Source organism: Rhamphochromis longiceps, linkage group LG3, assembly GCF_057381845.1.
Source record: "Rhamphochromis longiceps isolate RC_006_pf linkage group LG3, R_longiceps_female_GT1.1, whole genome shotgun sequence".
Lineage (NCBI taxonomy): Eukaryota > Metazoa > Chordata > Actinopteri > Cichliformes > Cichlidae > Rhamphochromis > Rhamphochromis longiceps.
In genome coordinates, this window is record NC_140559.1 from 34,998,480 (window position 1) to 35,018,751 (window position 20,272).

The 20,272-nt window shown below is 41.9% G+C and overlaps 2 protein-coding genes across 2 annotated transcripts in view; both read left to right on the forward strand.

The window, feature by feature from the left end:
* The window catches only part of hdac8 (histone deacetylase 8), a 40,216-nt gene extending 24,781 nt beyond the window's left edge, over window positions 1-15,435 (forward strand). Inside the window, exons 10-11 of the mRNA XM_085395422.1 lie at window positions 7,009-7,114; window positions 15,340-15,435. Of these exons, the coding sequence (XP_085251548.1) occupies window positions 7,009-7,114; window positions 15,340-15,362 (129 nt within the window). The 3' untranslated portion in view covers window positions 15,363-15,435. The remainder of the gene's footprint in view (window positions 1-7,008; window positions 7,115-15,339) is intronic.
* Window positions 1,672-4,513, forward strand: LOC146674379 (uncharacterized). The gene is made up of 3 exons (XM_085385051.1): window positions 1,672-2,824; window positions 2,957-3,337; window positions 4,394-4,513. The coding sequence occupies exons 1-3, from the start codon at window positions 2,543-2,545 to the stop codon at window positions 4,511-4,513; spliced, it is 783 nt and encodes a 260-aa protein (XP_085241177.1). The 5' UTR covers window positions 1,672-2,542.
* Window positions 15,436-20,272: the final 4,837 nt, after the last annotated feature.

Consider the following 20,272-nt stretch of genomic DNA (forward strand, 5'->3'; position numbering starts at 1 on the left):
TAAAACACAGAAAAACATGAAGGTGGTTTTCCTGCCCTGGAATTTTATAAAAATGTTCTGCAGTACATCAAAAACGAAAGAAAACCATTAATCAACATATGAACATTACCTCTGAAGTTACAGCAGTTTTATTAGAGACACGGTTAAGCGTTTTGCATTTTGCATCATTTTAAAAAGTTTACATTTGTTCAGTATTGAACAGCAGAAATGAGGTTTTCTTTTCGGAAGTAAGTAAAAGGGAAAAAAACAGCGGCCGACAGCCTGTAAACAACGGTAGACTTGTGCATAACAAGCAAGCGAATAATGCAGAAAACAGATTTTCAGACGGGAAACTGTTCTTGAAGTACAGAGAGAGAGAGAGAGACAGAGACAGCGAGCTGTGCATGAAGTGTGATTTTATCGTGGTGGAAACAAAATAGCAAAAGTAAAAGTGAATTCATGATGATGTTTTTGTGAAGTGTAGTTTGACTCTTCTTTTGCTGCTGGTTCAGTCAATTTTGTTTGGAGAGAGATTCAATTCAATTCAATTTTATTTATATAGCGCCAAATCACAACAAAAGTCGCCTCAAGGCGCTTCATAGATACAGAGAAAAACCCAACAATCATATGACCCCCTATGAGCAAGCACTTTGGCGACAGTGGGAAGGAAAAACTCCCTTCCCACTGTCAAACTAACAACTTTAGAATCACCGCAAAAAGGGCGTAAACACAAAGCACGGACCCGCCGAAACATCAGAATCAGCGAGCTGTCGGCTTTCAGCCCCGACCGTGTCCATGCCTTTGGATGAGAAAGGCGACATCTCACTGATTCTGATCCGTCAGCGGGTCTGCGCTTTGTGTTTACATCTTTGTGCAGAATCTGTGTACCTGCTCTCATTTACTGTTATAGCTGTTTGGTGGTTGTTGAAATTTGGTGAGGTTTAACCTGAGATTCTGGCGTTTCGGGCAAAATAAATTAATATTAAAAATTAATCGATTCAGGATTTTAATGAATCGATATCACGTTATCCAAGCCAGAATAAATCGATTATCAAAACCCACCCCTAGTCAGAAGTGAGGTTTAGCAAGTTCAGAATGGACATTTCAAACTCTTAAAAAGTCAAAACTGAACTTTGAAGATTTCTAAGGGGACCAGCTTTGTTGCATTTCAGGAAACGTTCCTATTTCCACACTGATAAAACTAAGACAATTTCATTTTATTGTCCTTTTAATCTAGTCTATTTTGTCTTTTTTCAGATATGTATCTGTAAAACTGCAGAAACTCATTAAATCAAATCATTAAATGGTCTCACAGGCAGATTGGTGAGCCACGCTGAACCTAGCATCCCTGCACCGAAGACTATTACAGTTGTTGGTTGGTTTGATTTTACTTGAGTACTCGGACGCTTTTGCAGAGCGCCTGAGCCTTTGCCCATCCAAGCTGTCAGGATAGACGCGTTACACCCCGGACAGGCTGAGCAGCAAACCTTTGTGCGTCAGTTCAACGCCGAAGTGCCAAAAGCTGCAGTACTTGAGTCCTTGAACAGGATCACTCAACCCTGTTTTTCTTTTCTTTTACGTGATTATCTGACAAATTGAGGCTCTATGATACTACAAGGTTTTTGACTGTTGATCAAACAAATCTAAGCCCCAATTCACTGTTTCCTGATATCTTATTAACTTACAGTTTTTTTCAGTCGCTAACAAGCGTTTGTCCAAACAGTTGTCACATTTGCAAAACTCTAAACACAATTAGCACAGCATCGGTCTGTTGTGGCCATACCATTCACACATTTCATGTCGTGTTCACCCAATATGCAGTCAGTGAACACATTTCCACAATGCTTACATTTTCTTAACAGACAAGCTATACCTCCCAACAAAATTATGGACTGTTTTTGTAGTATCTACGAATGTTAACACACAACATCCCACAATAGCAAAAACAATATTCCAAACCTTAGATACAGTATAAAAGCCTCTGCTTCTGCAATGATATCAGTACAAAAACAATATCAATATCAAAAATATATCTCAGCTGATAATAAACAAACAACTGAATAATTGAGACACAGCTTATTTATGTTGGGTAAATTGGGCCAACCACAGCTTCTTCCATTCTGGCTTAGACTCAGTGGGGTTTATAAGGCAAGACCTTGAGGAGTGATGTTTTTGGAAACAAAAAAAAGACAAACACTGTAATGTCTGGTCGAGGAAGAGTAAGAGCAAGGGGCCCAGGGAGAAGAGCAGGCCCAAGGAGAGGGCAAGGTAGAGGTGTAAGAATGCGTGGTGGTGGCATTCCAAGGGCTGCAAGAACAGTAGTCAGTGATGAAATTCGTGCCACTATCATTGACCATGTAATCAACCATGGTCTTTCACTAAGAGAGGCTGGTGAAAGAGTGCAGCCCAATTTGAGGCGGTCAACGGTTGCCTCCATTATACGCATCTTTCAACAAACCAACAGGTAAGTATTGCATTTTACATGGATTGTTTCTATTCTCACTTGACATGTCAATATGGTCATACAGTAATGCATATGTTGAATTTTTTGTCTTTCTAAAGAATGCAACGTCTTCCACCCTCTGGGGGAAGAGGAAAGCTCCTCAGTAATGATCAGGAGCTTGCCATTGTAGAAATGGTTACTGCAAATAATGCAATAAAACTGCGTGAAATTCAAACTAGAATTGTGGCGGACCATGAGATATTTGACAATATCGATAGAATCAGCCTCACAACCATTACGCGGACATTGTCCAAACACAGAGTGCGGATGAAGCAGCTCTACACTGTTCCCTTTGAGAGGAACAGTGAGAGGGTCAAGGAGCTACGACGACAATATGTCCAGGTATAGTGTATATTCAATCCAATGTCCAGTTCTATAAGCTTTGCACTTTGCAAGTAGGTAACCTACACAATACTAGGTTACAGTACAGTATGGTATACAGTAATAACATGACTTACATAAACTTTGTTTCAGAGAGTTATGGAATTGGAGGCCAACCAGGCCCCTCATGAATTCATATACATCGATGAGGCAGGATTCAATCTGGCCAAAAGGCGTCGACGTGGACGAAATGTAATTGGAAAAAGGGCCACAGTTGATGTGCCAGGACAGAGAGGGGCAAACATTACCATGTGTGCAGCAATTGCAAATGCAGGATTACTCCTTCACAGATGTCAGGTTGGACCCTATAATACAGAGCGCTTGCTTGCCTTTCTCAATGATCTCCACCAGCGCCTGGTTCCAGAGCAGGGTCAGGAGGGTGAAAACATGAGGACCTTTGTAATTACCTGGGACAATGTGGCTTTCCATCACTTGCAAGCAATAACAACATGGTTTGAAGTCCACCCAAGACTGGTAAGTCTCTTCCTTCCACCCTATTCACCTTTCCTCAACCCCATAGAGGAGTTCTTTTCTGCATGGAGGTGGAAGGTTTATGACCATCAGCCACATGACCAGATGTCCCTCCTTGAAGCCATGGATGCCGGCTCCAGGGACATCACAGTTGACGATTGCCAAGGGTGGATCCGACATACCAGGCGGTTTTATCCCAGGTGTATCGACTTGGATAACATCAGATGTGATGTTGATGAAAACATGTGGCCTAACCCTGAAGATCGCAGAGATTAGATGCAAATTTTTTGCCTTTTTTTAGCCCCCCTCCCCCCCCCCCCCCCCCCCCCCCCTTTTTTTTTATCTTGGCTTTTTGCTGTTGTTTTTTTGTTCAGAATGCTCTTGTGTGTTTCATGGATATTTTGTTCACTGTAAGCAATACTGTAAAACTTTCTCTGTCCTATCATACTGTGTTTCTACTGTACCTCCTGTAGTAAACAGTAAAGAAACAAAAACTTGTTTGCTTTTTACTGGAATGCTTTTGAATGTGAACATTACTGTACATGTGGACATACAGTTACCAACCAAGACATTTCTGGTGTCAAAATGGTGGATTGCATGTTTCGCATGCAAATACCTGTAAAACTGAAACATAAAAGTCTATGCAGTTTTTGTAATGTCAATAATAGCCAGTATTTTGAAACCTGGTGTACTTTGATTGACTGCATGTACCTTGTGGAGTGAAAACAAGTGTTATTCTTTGACAGACTAATTTCATTTTGAGTCAGATTTATAGTGTTTTTGTACAGTTAGTGTGTGCAGAGAAAGATGTGTTCTATTTTGAAATGAAGAGTTAGTATATATTTAACAAAATGTATTTTTGAGAAGGAAATTATCCATTTGGCCAATTGTGTTTTTGTAGGTGTGAGTCTGTGTTAAGAGTTTAGAAAAAGTATCTGAAGTATGGGTAGGCGCTTGTTAGCGATTGAAAAAAACTGTAATAATCTTTTCTTACCATTTTAACCCCCATCTTCACTTAATCTCCATCGTTTTGCTACATGTCCCACTCCTCTGCATTAGACCTCAGCTTGGCTCGCTCAGCGTGTTTCTGCTGAGTCCTCAGAGTCCAAGGCTTTCACAACAGTCACTGCAAACGGACTGACGCACTTGTGGTCAGACCTGGCCTCAGAGTTTGCTTAGCTCTCATGGCACTGAGTCATGGCCCCAAACTGACGTGCTCTGGTTTTAACTTCTGGTTGAACCCACTCTCTGGGTTTCCACCTGTTTCTTTTTTTCAATTGGCTGACACCCGGTTCTGCCTGAAATGCCAGGAGCCTTTGGTATTTGCTGAAATACTCTGAGTTGTTTTTTTTGTTTTTTTTTATTCAAGTTGGCAAAGCCCAGGCTGTCTTAGCAGAGGCTTGACTGATTTGTGGTTCCTCTTCTGTGTTATGCATTACATTTTCCTTCTGTACAGGCTTCAGAATCTCGTATATTTTTTTGTTTGTGTTGATCCAGCTCCCAGACAACACAGGAGGGAAAAAAGAATCCGAGAATATAAACAACATGTGTCTATCTGAAAAATGTGTTTCTTTGCTTGAGGGATCAGTCAGTTAATCAGTGCACTGCTTTGGTCCAGATGGAAATATCTCAACAAATACTGGACGGATTACCATGAAATTTTGCACAGTGTCTAAAGAATTGAATCCTACTGGCTTTTGGTGCTCAATGGGCAATTGGATGGAGTGTCATGAAATAAGTGCCGTATAGACCTTTTAACTAACATCATTAAAAATATCCCCAGACTCATTGGCCCTTCTTCATGGGGAAGTACTAATCTTTGAGCTTCCTCTTTCATATGCAGTGATGGATGGAACCACGTTATGCTTCCTTGCTCTTTGACCACAGTGAACACTTTCCTGATGACTTCATGGCCGAAATTCCAAATTTCAGATCAAACTAGAGTATTAAATACCATATTGTTCGGACCATAAGGCACCGTATTATAAGGCGCATTAAGCAAAACAAAACAGTCAGATAAGTCAAACTTTACTCAACTCATTCTTCTTGCTTCCTCCACTTCCGTACCATTGATTCATTAATGTTGAATTCTCTCGCCGCTGCTCTGTTCCCATGTTGTTGCAGTATATTAATGACTAACTGCTGTTTAGTTTTCTCTCTTCATTTATGTTGGGAATGATAGCAGAGCTGTATGTTTTAATTGTTTCAGAAATCTCTCAGTAAGAACATGATATATCATGTTTAGGTGGAAACTAGCGAGCTAACTTCCTGCTAACTTCTAACTCCGTTGAATTTTATACATTCTGTTTTCATGAATGCCTGGATGTTAAACTTAATTTTTACACCCGATAAAGCAGCAACGCTGATCATTTTATTAAAGATGAAAGAATTTAGACAGTTTTTAACTCTCAGTGATGCTGCAGTGTTCGTTTGACTTTGGGACCTGAAGCCAACGGAGTTTTGGACCCAGATTATTCCACGAGGCTCCTGATTATGGTAGCTGTAAGGCTCCGACAATCCACCAAGCGGTGCGGCTCGTAGCTTACCAAAGTGGTGCTAAAACATTTTCCACAGATTTTTGAGCGCCGTGTACCAAATCAGTTCGAGGTCAGTAAGCACAACTAGAATTCATACATAAGGCGCAGCGGATTATAAGACGCACTGTTAAGGATTTTAAGTGTGCCTTATAATGTGGAAAATACAGTGCATGTTTTACTTATTATGGTCATTCTAAGAGTCACGTAGGAGGATTCTCCAAGATATTGGCTAATGACTTGTCAATCACAAGTTTCTTTTGTTTTTTGTTGGTTTTTTTGGCCAGTAAGCTTCACAGTCAGGTCCACCCCTCACTTGCCTCATCCAGTTTCAAGACCTCTAGGTGGTGACACAGACCTTCACTCAAGACTTGATAATGGGTCTTTGCTAACTTGTAACAGCTGCAGTCAGACAGAAACCCAGAGCAATAATAATTTTGCAAAACTTAAATACTATTTAGGCTTTGCGCTTTTCTATTAAGAAACTAGAAGCCTTTCAAATGAACTTTCCTGCATTTTGGTCTCCTGGTACAGGATTTGTAAATTCCTGAAAATGTAGCATGTGAGCGTTAGAAGTGAATTTGCCCCTGCCCCCAACACTAAACTGCTGAGTTAATCTCTAAGCTGTTAGAGGAAATTTGTGGAAGCAAGTTATGCAAGCTCCTCATAAGTGTCCAGCCGTGGCCTGAGTTTCAAACCCAGAACTGTGTGGCTGGCTTTACAGGAACAAAGCCAGAAAGAATGGAAAGAGATATCTTGATATGGTTGAGAAAAACAGAAATGATGGTCAAAAACTGGAAGGAAGTGTGTCCTTTTTTAACCACTGTTTTGAATTGATTTCACTGTTATGTTTAAAAAAAAGATCCCTGAAAGCCTGTGTAAATATTCGTCACCAGTCAGTTCAGTTCTTCAAAGTCCAAACAGACCCCGAAACTTTCCAGGAAAGCAGCTGCATTCTCCAAAAAAAGAGGAAAAAAACAAAGACAAAGAAGACAGAGTGTATTTTGGCACTCTGCTGCAGTGACTCTGGGCAAATGTGATGAACACATGACTGTGAATAAGAAAAATGAAGTATTATTTCAAAATCGGAAAATGCAAAACCTTACGATGTGATCTGTGTGTGTATGTGTGTGTGTTTAGTTTTTTACAGAATACGGACCAGACTACTCGCTGGAGATCAGTCCGAGCTGTAGACCAGACCGCAACGACACCAAACACCTGGACCAGGTCATCAGCACCATCAAAGGTGTGCATGTCATGTGTATGTGTTTGGGTTGGATGCACAGGTGTGCCTGTTTGTGAGGGTGTGGAGCGTAAACAGGTGTGTGTTTGTGTTGCACTGAACCCTGGCTCATCTGAGGCCCTTTGGTCTCTCCACGGCTCTTTTAAAGTGCAGTTTCATGTGTCTGCTCTTGTTTCTATACGTCTCTGTGTGGGATGAAAGTATGTCATCTTCTCTCTTTGTGTCCTCTCTGTGGCTTTTTAACGTCCTTTTGTATGTGTGTGTGAATATGCACAATATGTCTATGACCCCTGCTCGAGTCTGGCTCTTGATACATGTGGTATTTTTTTTCCTTTTTCTGCATCTTCCTCTCTATATGTGCCTTTATGTTTGTATGTTCGTGTTCCCGTGTGTGCGTGCAGCCTTGTGGTTAAGCCTGAAGTCGGGTCTTTGGTCTCAGTGCTGACAGCCCACAGCTCTCAGGAGAAATCGTCCAGCAGGGTGAAATTTAGGCGAAAAGTTGAGCGAAGGGAGAATTATTGTAAGGAGGTGAGGTCAGGAAACGACACGTCGGCAACCATGTCAGACGTTTCGCCGCACACAGCCACACATCCGAAAAGGAAAACAAAATCTGAGTTTGATCATTCGGCGTCTCCGGGGTATAAAAGTGTGAACCGTAGAGTGACAGGAAATCCTCCTTTCCTTCCTTTTCCTCAGTGAAATCTTATATTTTAAACAGCGGTTATCCATTCTGGTAAGTTATGGTGAGGTGAGTTACCGACCAAATAAAAGGCACTCACAATATTGTGGGAATAGTAAAATCCTACCAAGATCAGGTCACGTCACAGTGATCCATGTCGGAAAGTATAAAACAGACTAATAATTATCATAGTTTCAGTGTGATGGAAATGGATTTATAGTAGGACACACCACAAAAAGTAAAAGCTTTGAAAGTCATTGTCTGCACTCTTCTTCAGTATTACCAGCGTTTGCTCACAGTTATCTTTACAATAGAAAAGAGAAAGAAGATATTTATTTCATTAGCAAAAAACGTCTGTCCACACGGCATTCGTTCATTCAGTCAGCATCAGGTGGCAATGTTTAAATGCTTAAACTGCAATTCCTGTAGGCATTGATCCTCATTGACTCCAGTGTTAAGATGCCCTGCGTTAGAGGAGAAATAAGCATGCTTACAGCCTGTTGTGGTCTCTATAGTTGTTTGGTGGATTTTTATACCAGTTTGTTTTCGGACTGACATAAGGGAATGTACAATAAGGTGGAAAAACTCAAGGTACAAATATGTTTGTCCTTGGAAAAAAAATGACCAAACCAAAGAGACCAAGGCTCAGTCATAAAGGGCTGATGAGGTTTTATCGTCGCCCCGCAGGGCGGGCAGGTGGCATGGACACCCAAGTTTGCAAATGTGAGAACTTGAGGATTAAGTAATATGGGATTTTTAAATTCATGCAATAGGTGCAGCTATTAAAAATCTCTGACAATTTAATTTCAGAGACCTCGGCCTGAAGGTCAACTTCAGAGGTCAAGTTTTCTGAAAGTCTTGTGAAGAAAGAAGGAAGTCACCTAGGAATACCACACCTGCATCTACCAGAAGGCAGGAGTATTACTGGCAGCTGCCAGTATTTTTTTACCATGATCCTCTACCCATCTGTGGCTCTGAGAAACTCTTTTTATACCCTATCATGTTACCGACCTCTTGCCAATTAATCTAATTAGTCTCATCCTAATCTCATTTTAAGTGGAGGTTCTGTGATGTAAATCAGTGAAAGTGAAAAATAGCAGGCAGCTAGCAACCAAGTCGTTTCCCATTTGTCATTCACTGCAGCTAAGCCCCCAAAAATTGTAATTCTTTCAGAATTCAGTGGAGTGAGTTACATAAAATCCACCCACCTGTGCAGTTTTATAATGGGTAAATTGGCTATAGATCGCAACAGTTTTTTTTATTGTTTTTTTTTCCACCATGTTTGTTTATTTCAGCTCTAAGGCTGAACTTTTTAACATAGAAGTCTACAGGGAAGACGGTGAAGAAGCTTCTCAGATGAGAGGTGAAACGTCTTAAACCAACTTAAAGAAGTCCAGACGCTTTTCTTTGCAAGCTCCTTTGACTACGATGACCTGGATTACTGAGAACCTTCACAGACATACAGGGAATATGTCTTCTTCTTTTAAGTCTAGAGGAACAGCTCTTTTTTATATTAATGCATTGGCTTCGTTTTCAGTCCTACTTGGTTTCTACCTGTTAATGCTCTCGGCAATCATCTGCCCAGTTAAGTCCAAACTCAAATCCACTCGCTGGAAAGGAAGTTTGTTTATGGAAATCTGCGGATCAGTGTGAATGGAAATCCAGAACAGAGAGAAAATTGTGCGTTCTCAAATTTTTACCCTCAGTCGACTGGACATGGTATCAATTAGTATCTAAACCTTCATACATTTAAACAAGTCATCTGACTGTAGCAAATGACAAAAAGCCTTCTGGACGTGGAATAGGTTTATCCAAACAGCATTAAATCCTCAGCTTTGAAAAACTTCAGGTCACATCAAATCAGGGGAGGCGAGGGGGGATCGGGAGTCTGTTTGCCGAAATCCAGTTGGTCTGTTGGCTCGCATTAAATCATCACAACTGGAGGGGCTGAAAGTATCGCTCTTTTCCAGTCATACGGCTTTTATTAGAGCCAACAGAGGGAACCGGTGAGTGGACGGATGGAGGGAATAAAAGGGAGAATAAATGAATGCAGACGAGCCAAAGATGAGAGAAGCAAGTGAAGTTTATGTTTGGCTCCTGCATCCCATGTGCCTCCTCTGTGTTTGATCAGATCCCTCATTCACCGTTAGCTCCCGCTGAGGACAGAAAATGAAACGGTTAACTCTGTCAAGTTTATACTTTCGGCTGAATTCTGACGTTTCTACTTCTTAAATTTATTTTAAAAACTTCTGCATACATTTTGCAGTTGAGCTAATTATGTTTCATTTTTTATAAATCCAGAGAATTTCCTATCCCTTTTTCCCTCCTTTCTCTGATCTCTCTCCTGGTTTCAAATTGTCAAATCTGTTTTATGTCGCTTTTTTTGTTTTCTTTTTTTCTCCTCCTCCTCTGTCTGTCGCTTCTGCTCTCTGTCACATTTATTGTTACCACACAGCACCATAATCCCAGTGGGCAGTCTGCGTGTTACAATTTTAAACACTGGATGTTGTCTGTTTCCCAAAAAGAAAGCCCAGCGTGTTTGCTAACTTAACTTATGCACACACACGAGCGCTGAATAAAGGATAGCCTACAACACACACACACACACCTCAAAGCAAACATGTCTGCATGACATCATCGGGCTGGATAAGTGTTTCTTGGGTTTGGAACAAACTGCTGCTTATAAACATCGGTTTCTCTGAGAAACTGGGCAGAGTGGGAGTGTACGTATGTTTGTGTGCCCACATCTGCTCTTTCAGCTCGCACGAATGGATACAAATTTTAAAGTGGTAATCTCCAAAAGCCACCGTCGCTCCGTTTTTCACTCGCCATGTGTCAGCTTCTGATCCCATATGTTAAACCATGACTGTACGTATGCATGACGTACAGTCATGTACGTATGCATCGTGGCCAGTTTGAGCCCACAGAACACTGTCATGTTGGCAGGTATTTACAGAGATGCGAGGCGTACATATGGCTCATTTCATGAAAAATAAGACAGTGTGTCTCATCTGCAAAATCTCTCCTTCACATTATGAATGTTTTTACAAGGGGGATGCTGTTTTCAGCATGATATCCCAGCTGGTGGTTGTTAGCACTGTTGTCTCACAGCAGGAAGGTCCCGAGTCTGACTTCACCATCTGTGTGGCGTTTGCATGTTCTCCCTGTGTTTGTGCTTGTTCTCACCGGGTACTCCGGGTTCCTCCTACAGTTAGGTTAACTGGTCACTGTAAATTGCCCATAAGTATGAATGGTTGTCTGTCTTTCTGTGTTAGCTCGGCCCAGGATGTACCCCACCTCTCGGCCTATGTTAGCTGGAGTAGCCCCCCTGCTACTCTGATAAGGACAAGCAAAGAGAATGGATGGATAGAGGGGTGAATCCCAGCAGTCATAGGCCCAGATGTGGGTACACCCTAAAATAGCTCGCCAGTCTATTCTAACACTAATATAGAGAGACAGAACCATTCACACCTACGCCCAGCTTAAACTCACCAATTAGTTTAACAATAATGTCTTTGGACTCTGGGAGGAAGCTGGAGTAGCTGGCACAGGAAGAACCATCTTTTTTTTAAATTATTATTATTATTTTGGGGGGTTTCTGACATGATGTCATGCGTACAATCTCAGTAGTTGTCCACCTTGGAACTTCAGCATGATGTGAAACAGGTATTCCCCAACATGTTGACACACTTTCCTGGAGGTTTCCAGCTCTCATTGGGTGAAACCGATTACAAAAAAGTTGTTGCAGCAAAAATCATCCTAGCAGTTGCTTTGGTTACCAGCAGGTTGCCACGGTTGCCTGTAGTTTCTCATGTCTCACATGTTTCACATGTCTGGAAAACCTTTGTACTATTGTCACCCTTCACTTACTGGTGTTGTCACATCAGAGGATTTGTAGCAACACAACCTAATTCATACCAGCACATATTCCCCAAATCAGCATGAGGGGTCAAGCTAGGTCAGGTTTTTAGCAAAAACTAAAATACTATTTGAGCTTTTTGTCCAGAAGCAGTTCTAAATAATGATTTTTACACTTTTAGCTCCACTGAGTCCTGTTCAGTGAGAACTATCCCACAAATGTCTCCTAATTTTCGGCCAAGTCTTGGGGTCGAGGGGGCAGCAGACTAAGCAGAGATGGCCTGACCTGCCTCTCCCTCATCCAGCTCCTCCGGCTCTTGTGGCCAATAAATAGAGTCCAGGTTTAAGGCGCTACGACGTTGGTGTCATTTTTCAGACCCAGACTGTCATGAAAGTAAAGTATCTCCATGCCACTTAATGAAAACTTGCAAAAACTAAAAATGTGAGATGTCAGCGTTTCTTACCGTCTTTGCAACCCAGTCCGTTTGCGTGCGTACATGTGCTGCAGTAGAAGCAACAATTGAAAACATTCAGATGTTACTCAGCTTTTCCTGTGGCTTCCCTCCCGTCACGCACTCGGAGGCTTTATTAATTAAAATGTGATTTTTATGAGGTGAGTGTCCAAGGCTGCGGCAGCTGTCAGGCTGTTTGTGCATTCACGGTTCTGGGTTTACAAGGCCAGTAGTGTGATTTCCCCAGAGAGTGCTTGTTTGTGTGTAAACTGCCAGCCTCCCCGTGTAACAGTGCCTTATCTGCACACTTCTGCAGGGAAATATTGCAGCACCTTTACATTTTGATTACGATTACGCCTTCAGTCGTTAATTCTCCACTCTGTTGACGCAAAATAAGATGCATGCGTTGCGGGAAAGAGAGATTGTACGAACACGCCTGTAAAATACACACAAACATGCACAGTATAGATGCTTCCACGGACGCTGTGATATGGAGTAAACATCAGAGCCCACGGTGGACTCTGGTAACTTTACCAGATTTAAATATCTACATCTGGAAAAGAGGGACAGGCACTTTTATCAAGTCTAAACCAGCCAAACAGCGGAGCCAGAATAAAGGAAGAGGGCACATTAATTACAGTCCGAATCTAATCAATATTTCTAACCACAGATGTCCTGTTGTTGAAAGTCCGCTTGTGCCTGCTGTTCCTCTTTTTGATGGACTTTTCCTGTTTTTAGCACACATCATGATTTTTGAGTTTCCCCTCGTCACAGCAGGAGGAGAGGAAAAAAACTGCATTGTGAGCAACAATTTCCCGTAAAATAAGTCAGCAGCTTCTCAATCGGGGTCTTTTTTTTGTTTTTTAAAGTCGAGATAGTAGCAACATGACTCACATGTAGCCACACCTCCTTTTGTACCTGTAATTTCCTTTAAATGCCACCTGGCTTTAGTTAGATAAAGGGAAAGTTCCTTAAAATAAAAACATGCGACAGAGACACTTTCCTGTGTGAGGGCAACAAACACCTAAAATTAGACCAACTGTGCTGACTTCATCAGATTTAGGTGCGTGTGATCTGCTCCGTGCTCTGTCCGCCCTGTAGTCTCGCCACGATTGCCAATAATCAATACCATTGCCGCCAAGGCAGAGACGGGAGGAAGAGGAGGAGGTTAAGGTGCTCCAGTGAGGTTAGTGCTGTCCAGCCTCCATAATGCAAACTGTGTGGCCCCAGGACACACACACACACACACACACACACACACACACACACACAGCAAGCAGAGCCTCGTTCACACACAACAATGAATTATTTAGCCACAGTAGTTATTAACAGGATTGGACAGGCATCAGCTGAACACCTCACACATTATTAAAGTGTAATACAGTTCCACACCAGCAAATAGATCAGACTTTCTTATTTAATCGGATTATACAGTTCCAACCCTATCCAGAGCAATGTAGCATAACGCTTTTCATTAGCGGGGGTGCAGATTTTGTCAGTTTCTTTCACAGAGGAATTAAAGGGGCGAAGGAAAAAAACACGTCAATGACCAAAGTGAGCTGACTGATGGCCAACGTGCTTTTTGAATGTCTTTGAATTTAACTGAAAAGCAATCCATATCTAAGCTTACATGCTTCTATGTAACATTCAGTCGGATGAACACATCGAGGGTGGCTTGGGGTTCACATCCCACAAAGGGGCGCGTACTCAACTCTGCTGCTCAACCCATAAATGCATTTTCCTTACAAATGTGGTACCATTTAAAGTGACAAAGGGTTGCTACAACCAGGATATAATCCACCAAATGCAAATTTCCTTGCTTTTTGTGCTAAGTATGCATTAGTATGTGTTGCTTTTCCTTGTGGAGTCTGGCCAGCATCAGCACCGCTGGCACAAACAGTCCTCCTCCTTTGCATCCACACGCCTGTGAAAGATGTGGTTGCACATCACTGTGGCTGAGTAGTGATGGGTTGGATTACTCTCACGGCCAGTCGTTGTCTACAGATTTGTGCCCCCATCATTCATGTCTGCGTGTCGTAAAATAGCGAGGCGAAGAATAAAACGGAGAGGACGCAGCCCCACTAAGTGGCAGGTGGCGTCGCAACGTCTTAGAGCCCACAGGTGAAAATGGGTGTTTAAATGTTTAGTCAACTGGTCATTAAATGTGTTTTATGTAATATAAGCATATACAAAATGAGGAAATGGATAATTGGCCCCTTTTATTGCTGAGAAAGGGGAAATAAAAACATTAGGCTTAAACACTGGCAATGCCACGGTAACCAAGTCGCTCTGTTATTGTGGGGTTATGTTAGAAACTGCTGGATGACCACATTGTGGCTCTGGGAATGTTTTTTTTTAGGCCAGATGACCCCGTGTTTGTGTTTTCTTTCTCGAATCGGTGACCTCATCGGAGTAAATCAGGAGGCTGATTTTCATCCCAGCCTCCGTTGGTGTAAGCACGTCCAAAAGCCTCATAAGCGGGATACTTTTTAATCTGTTGACATTGTAGCGTTTATTTAAACCACCAGTGGAGTCTCAGCATCCAGACGGGGATGGGGAAAAAATAAAACCCCAAAAACAAATTTTAAAAAAAGTCCACACCAAATGTTGTAAACGGCTCATTTTTTCCAAACTGTTGTTGTCACTGCAGGGAGAGAACATGACAGGCCCACAGTGACAGCTCCACAATGGCCAACAAACAGGACATCCTCCCTCAGTGCGTCAGGGCAATTACTCATCTGCAATCCATGCGTACATGCGTGTGTGTATGCGTGTGTGTGTGTGCGCGTGCAGCGTGTTTGTTTTGCCTCCGACGGGCCGTTTAACATGACAAAGGACAAACAAGGCGGCACTATTTGCAAAGTAAACCGTCGACTAGACTTCATAATGCAGCCATTGTGTCAAAACACTTGCTTTGTCTGCGTGTGAAACCAATCTGTGCCCTCATGCAAATGAGCTCCAAGTGTTGCTTACCGTTGTCATTTCCATATCGATTCCCCTTTTTGCTTTTGTTTCCATGGGAGTGACAGGATTTACCTCAGCCAGATGTTATTTAGCATTTTTATTGGCACGAGTGTGTGCTTGTGTGTCTGTCCTCCAGACTGCCTCCATCTTTGGTGTCTAATATGTGTGTTTAGCCTTACTTAATTTGATAAAGTTGACCCCCACCCCTTTTTTTTGTGTTTTTCTTTGTAGTTGTCTCATTTTTCTCTCGCTCTCTTTCTTTTTTCTTCTTACAGGGAATTTAAAGAATGTGGTTTAGGACTCAGGAGCCTCAACCTCCTCCACCCCCCCACCCCCCACACACACACACACACACAAGAGAACACACACCATGTTTCCAAACCAGGTCGACACTCTGCGACTTTAATGAAGACAATATGGAGCGGACCCCTTCGGCCCCGAGGCACGGAGCAAACGAGGGAGGGGGAAAGAGAAGGAGTTTTGGAAAACATTAGCTGAGTGTTTCCAGGGGAAAACAGTTTTAATAAGGGTTGGGGATGGGGAGGGATGGATGTGGTTGGTGTGCCAGTGTTCGCTGTTTTTAATTCTTTGTTTTTTGGAAACGGTTCACGTGTTTGCGTGAATGAGAGAGTTTATGGTATGTTCAGTGCGGTTATGTAAAGCTGGGTTACAGCTGAGCGTTCTGGTATCCAGAGGAGGGGGGGAGTGCATCGGTCAGACGTATTAAACCAAATGGAAAAAGCAGATTTTTCAGGAGTACGGTTTCACGGTCACCCCGCTCCTGCTGCGATTTCTACCCCTCGACGACCGATAAGCGTTAAAGCAGACGAGCGGCCGTGTTTCCCCAAAAGCACCGTTAAAACCTCGTTCTCGGTCCGAGAGGCCTGAAAAGTATTTGAGATGTCTGGAGAGAGAAAAAAAAGCTGGAAAATAGCCGGTTGCACATTGTAGCCACATTGTTTGGAGCCCTGGGCAAAGTCAAACATCTGGACGGCGTTTGGAATTTTACATGGAAAATATGCAGAGAAAGTTAAAAAGGGTTAGTCTTTGGACAGGCAACAACAAAGATTACATGACCCTTAAGGAGAATTTAGATAGACACAGCAAACCCTGAACTGGTTTGGTCTACTCAGAAACTGGGTTCCACAGTAGGACTGAAGAAGAAACTGTATTGAATGATCCTTTGTAGTTATGCTGGTACCAACTGAAATGCATCCCAGACTAACAAAGGTTTGGAGTGAGATTCCGGTCAAGTTTGTTGTTGTCTTTCTGTTGATCAAATGTTCATTTAATTCAAGCATCGCCCGTTTTAAACTGTTTTTATTGTTGCTGTCTTTTTCATATTAAACATTTTAAAGAATTGGCGTCTTTTGTGAAAATGGTTTCATACTGGCAGCCACATCTAATAAGTTCAACCCTTTGTGGCATGATAACTCCGCTTAAAAAATGTGTTAGAAACAAGTTGACAGATGGTAAATGGTCTGTATTTGTATAGTGACAGAACTAAATAGAAGCGGAAATGACCACTAGGAATCATTGTGATCATCGGAGACCAGTTGGCAACCTGATAAAAAAGGACCCAAAAGCCTAAATCAAGCTCCTGTTGATTTAACACTTTTAAAATCAAAATTGTGTTTAAAATGTGTGCCTTTTGTCCAACTAACAAAACACCTGAAATACCTTCATCTACCTGTCTTACCTGGATTAAGTGATATGAGAGCTTCCTCCTGCGACATGATGGAAAATTGGTTTTCTCCAACTGGTTGGCAAGTGGTTGCTAGCTGGTTGCTGTACCAAAAACCTCTTTTATTTGGTCGCTATCATATTGCTGCGGTCACGCCGAGATTGCAGTGAAGAAAAAAACTGTTTCTGCACAGAGCAATTGAATAAAGAGACCTAAAACAACTAGACTTGAACTAGACTAATATTTATTTCTGCTGTAAAGTTTTTAACATGGACATCTGTGGAGATTGCCTCCCTTTTGGAGCCAGCCTTTAGTGGCCATTAGGGGAACTGCAGAATTTGGATTTGGCTTCATTTTTAAGCTTCAGAGATTAACACCTAACTGTGATCCAAATACTCGACCCACTCGCTGACGTTTAGGAGTCCACATATCTTTTGTAGTGTAAAATGTGTCATGATGCATTACAAGCTGACTGTTGATGACAAGTCTGTGCTTGGTGAGGTTTTTTTTATCCTCTCCCACACCCTCTTAAAAGTCACAATAGATTTATTCTGCAATGATTAGAAGAGTACATAAATATTCATCAAAACTGTATTCTCTGCTGGTCTTTGCTAAACAAACATGAAAACCACCATGTACAATAATTGTGCCTAGAGTTACACAATAACTGTTCCTGTATTTAAAAAAAACAAAAAAAAACAAACAAACATGATGAATGATCTTACCTGCTCCTCCCTTTAAATCAGCCATAGTTTTAACAGACACACATACTTCACAAAGTAAATGTATAGACTTCTTTAAGATGCCAAAACACTTCCAAAAATACAAGCCTGAGTGTTTCCATGTGTAACGTGCTATTAGTGATGTGGCAGAGTTATACTGAACAGTTTAACCACTGCACGTCAAACTACACGATGACCAAAATCCTTAAATCCACCTACTGAAACCGAGGCACAAGCTTGATGAAAAGCTTGGAAGATTAGACCAGAGTGAGTTTATTTACATCAGTTAAATGGAGCCTTCCTACGATCCTCATCTGGGGTGCTAAACTAGTGTTGAGTAACCAAAGGTAAACAGGATGTAACTTCTGGGATAACGTTGGCAAATTTCACCAGTTTATTCTGGAGCTCATTAAACTCACATTTGACAAGCTGGTTCTTAACCACAGAAATCATATTTTTACATGTAAATACTTGCTCACAGCACACCGACTTGCTTGTTAACTGCATGTTGTGTTTTCCTGCTGCAGGATGTGACTGAAAGTTCCAAAAAAGCCTCACAAATGGAGCTTTATTTAAAAAAAAGTTTGTCAAACTAGTGTAACAATGGCAACATCAACACATAGGCCTTCAAATCCCTCATTAGCCACTTTCTAACATAATGTGTTTAATGCTCTTATTTAAAGCAGTGTTTTTAATTGTTCCTTCATTTACTTTTAAAGAATCAGCAATAACTGTTTTGAAAAGTCAAGAATTGAAACAAATTTGTTTTGTTTTTTCCACCCCTGTTCTCCTGTGTTTTGCCATGCTCACCGCAGACGTTTGTAGAAATAAAAGCCGGGAGCGCATGTTGTTGTCATGTGTCGCTGCGCCGTTTTAAGCAGTGATTTATGCAGTGCGGGCTGGTTAATAGAGGCTTTAATGGAGAGCGTTTGAAAGAGGAACCACAAATGTCGGGGCAGTTTCCTTTAGAAGTGATGTTCCCTAAATTAATGGCCTGGAAATTCACACCAAATGTAGGAGTCACCAGGCAGAGCTGGCATGTGCTGAGCAGAAGTGAGCACCGAGTGTGTGTGAGAGGATTCCCTGTGATCTTTATGAACACTGCTGCGGTCACCGTGGCGGTTTGAGCCCCACGTAGCCGAAGCAAATGAAACTCATTACACCGTTTACGAGTTCGGAAAAGCAGAGACGATTGAAATTCTATCTCATAAAGGCAGAGGGGAGAGGGGTTTACGCGATACCAGGCTCTGGCTGTAAACATGAGGGACATGAGAGACTTGTGTGTTTTTTCTGCTCCACGAAGTCAAATTAGAAAAGCTCGGAGGCCCTCGGGAGGATTCGTGGCACCGCTAGAATTCCTGGACTTCTTCTGGAGTTCTTATTTTAGGAGAAAGCTGGACCTTCTGCTTGTTTATTGTTGAGGTTTGCAGCCAAAAAAAATGGAAAAACTCCAAAAACCTTTTAAAGTGATGAACATCCTGGACTCCAGTGTTTTGTTGTTTTTAAATCTGAGTATTAGAAACCCAAACTTTCCCATGTCCTCATTCTGAACAAACACTTGATTTTATGTTTTCAGTTTTATTGTTTATTCTGCACAGCCAGGCTTTTGTAAAGTACCAAAATTCAATTCAACTCAATTCAATTTTATTTAGGGGGTGGCTGTAGAGCAGCTATTGAAAGGTTGGTGGTTTCCTGACTGCTCTTGTCTTTATGCCAAATACTAACCTCATGTTGCTCTCCAAAGCATCCATCGGAGTGTGAACATGTGTAAATATTAGTTATACTCAGGTAAAGTAGAAAAGCGTTATATAAGAACCAGTCCATTTACCATATATAGCACCAAATCACAACAACAGTCACCCCATGGTGCTTTATATTGTAAAGACCCTGCAATATTAGAAAGGACCCCCAACAATCATGTAACCATCTATGAGCAAGCACTTAGTGACAGTGGAAAGGAAACGTCATGCATTACCAGGTTCAGGGAGGGGCAGCCATCTGCCGCAACTGGTTTCAAGGTGATGGGAAAAGAAAGGTTTTAAAAATATTGGATTGTGTGTTGAAGGGAGGTAAGAAATTAGGCTTTTGGAAGTTGAGTTTAAGAGTTAACCTACATGTCCTATCTCAGTGTCCTCTTATCCTAAACAATATAGGATCCTGAGCATGACAGCTGATCATTTTATCCCGAGATGCAAATTTTGCATCTAAAAACCTCAAAAGACATTCCAACAGAACGATTGGAGAGCCAGATATTTTCTCTACATATCTGTGAAGTTGTCCAGTTGGAGTTCAATGTGGAGACACAGGCGTCACGTGTGTTTAATGCCACAGTTGTATTGGAACATTTTTGGTTCATCCAGGCGAAGGACCAACAAACTCATGCTAAAGTGTTCCTCGTCCCTCTGTCCACAACTCACAAGAACAGCTACCCCTCCACGAGTGTTGGTTAGAACTGAATCAAACTGGTGCACATACCGGGTCTTCACTCAGACTGTGCTCAAGGTCATTGGATGTGCAGTGTGGTGGATTTTAGGATTTTTCTCATATGTTGTATATGTTTGATTTTTCCTCTGGTGATTGGCTCTTTGGGGGCTGATCAGCAAAGCCCTTGTTCTTACAAAGAGTCACCACCCTTCACAAAATGAGCTTTCCTCACATTAAAACATGTGACCAGTCACTGGATAAAATAGTTGGGACTGTCTAAGCATCACGATCGGATATCCTCATGTTGGCTTCCCTGCATCATCATGACAATGTTGGGTGTTTTCCATCCACATTCCAAAGCTATGACATCACAGCAAC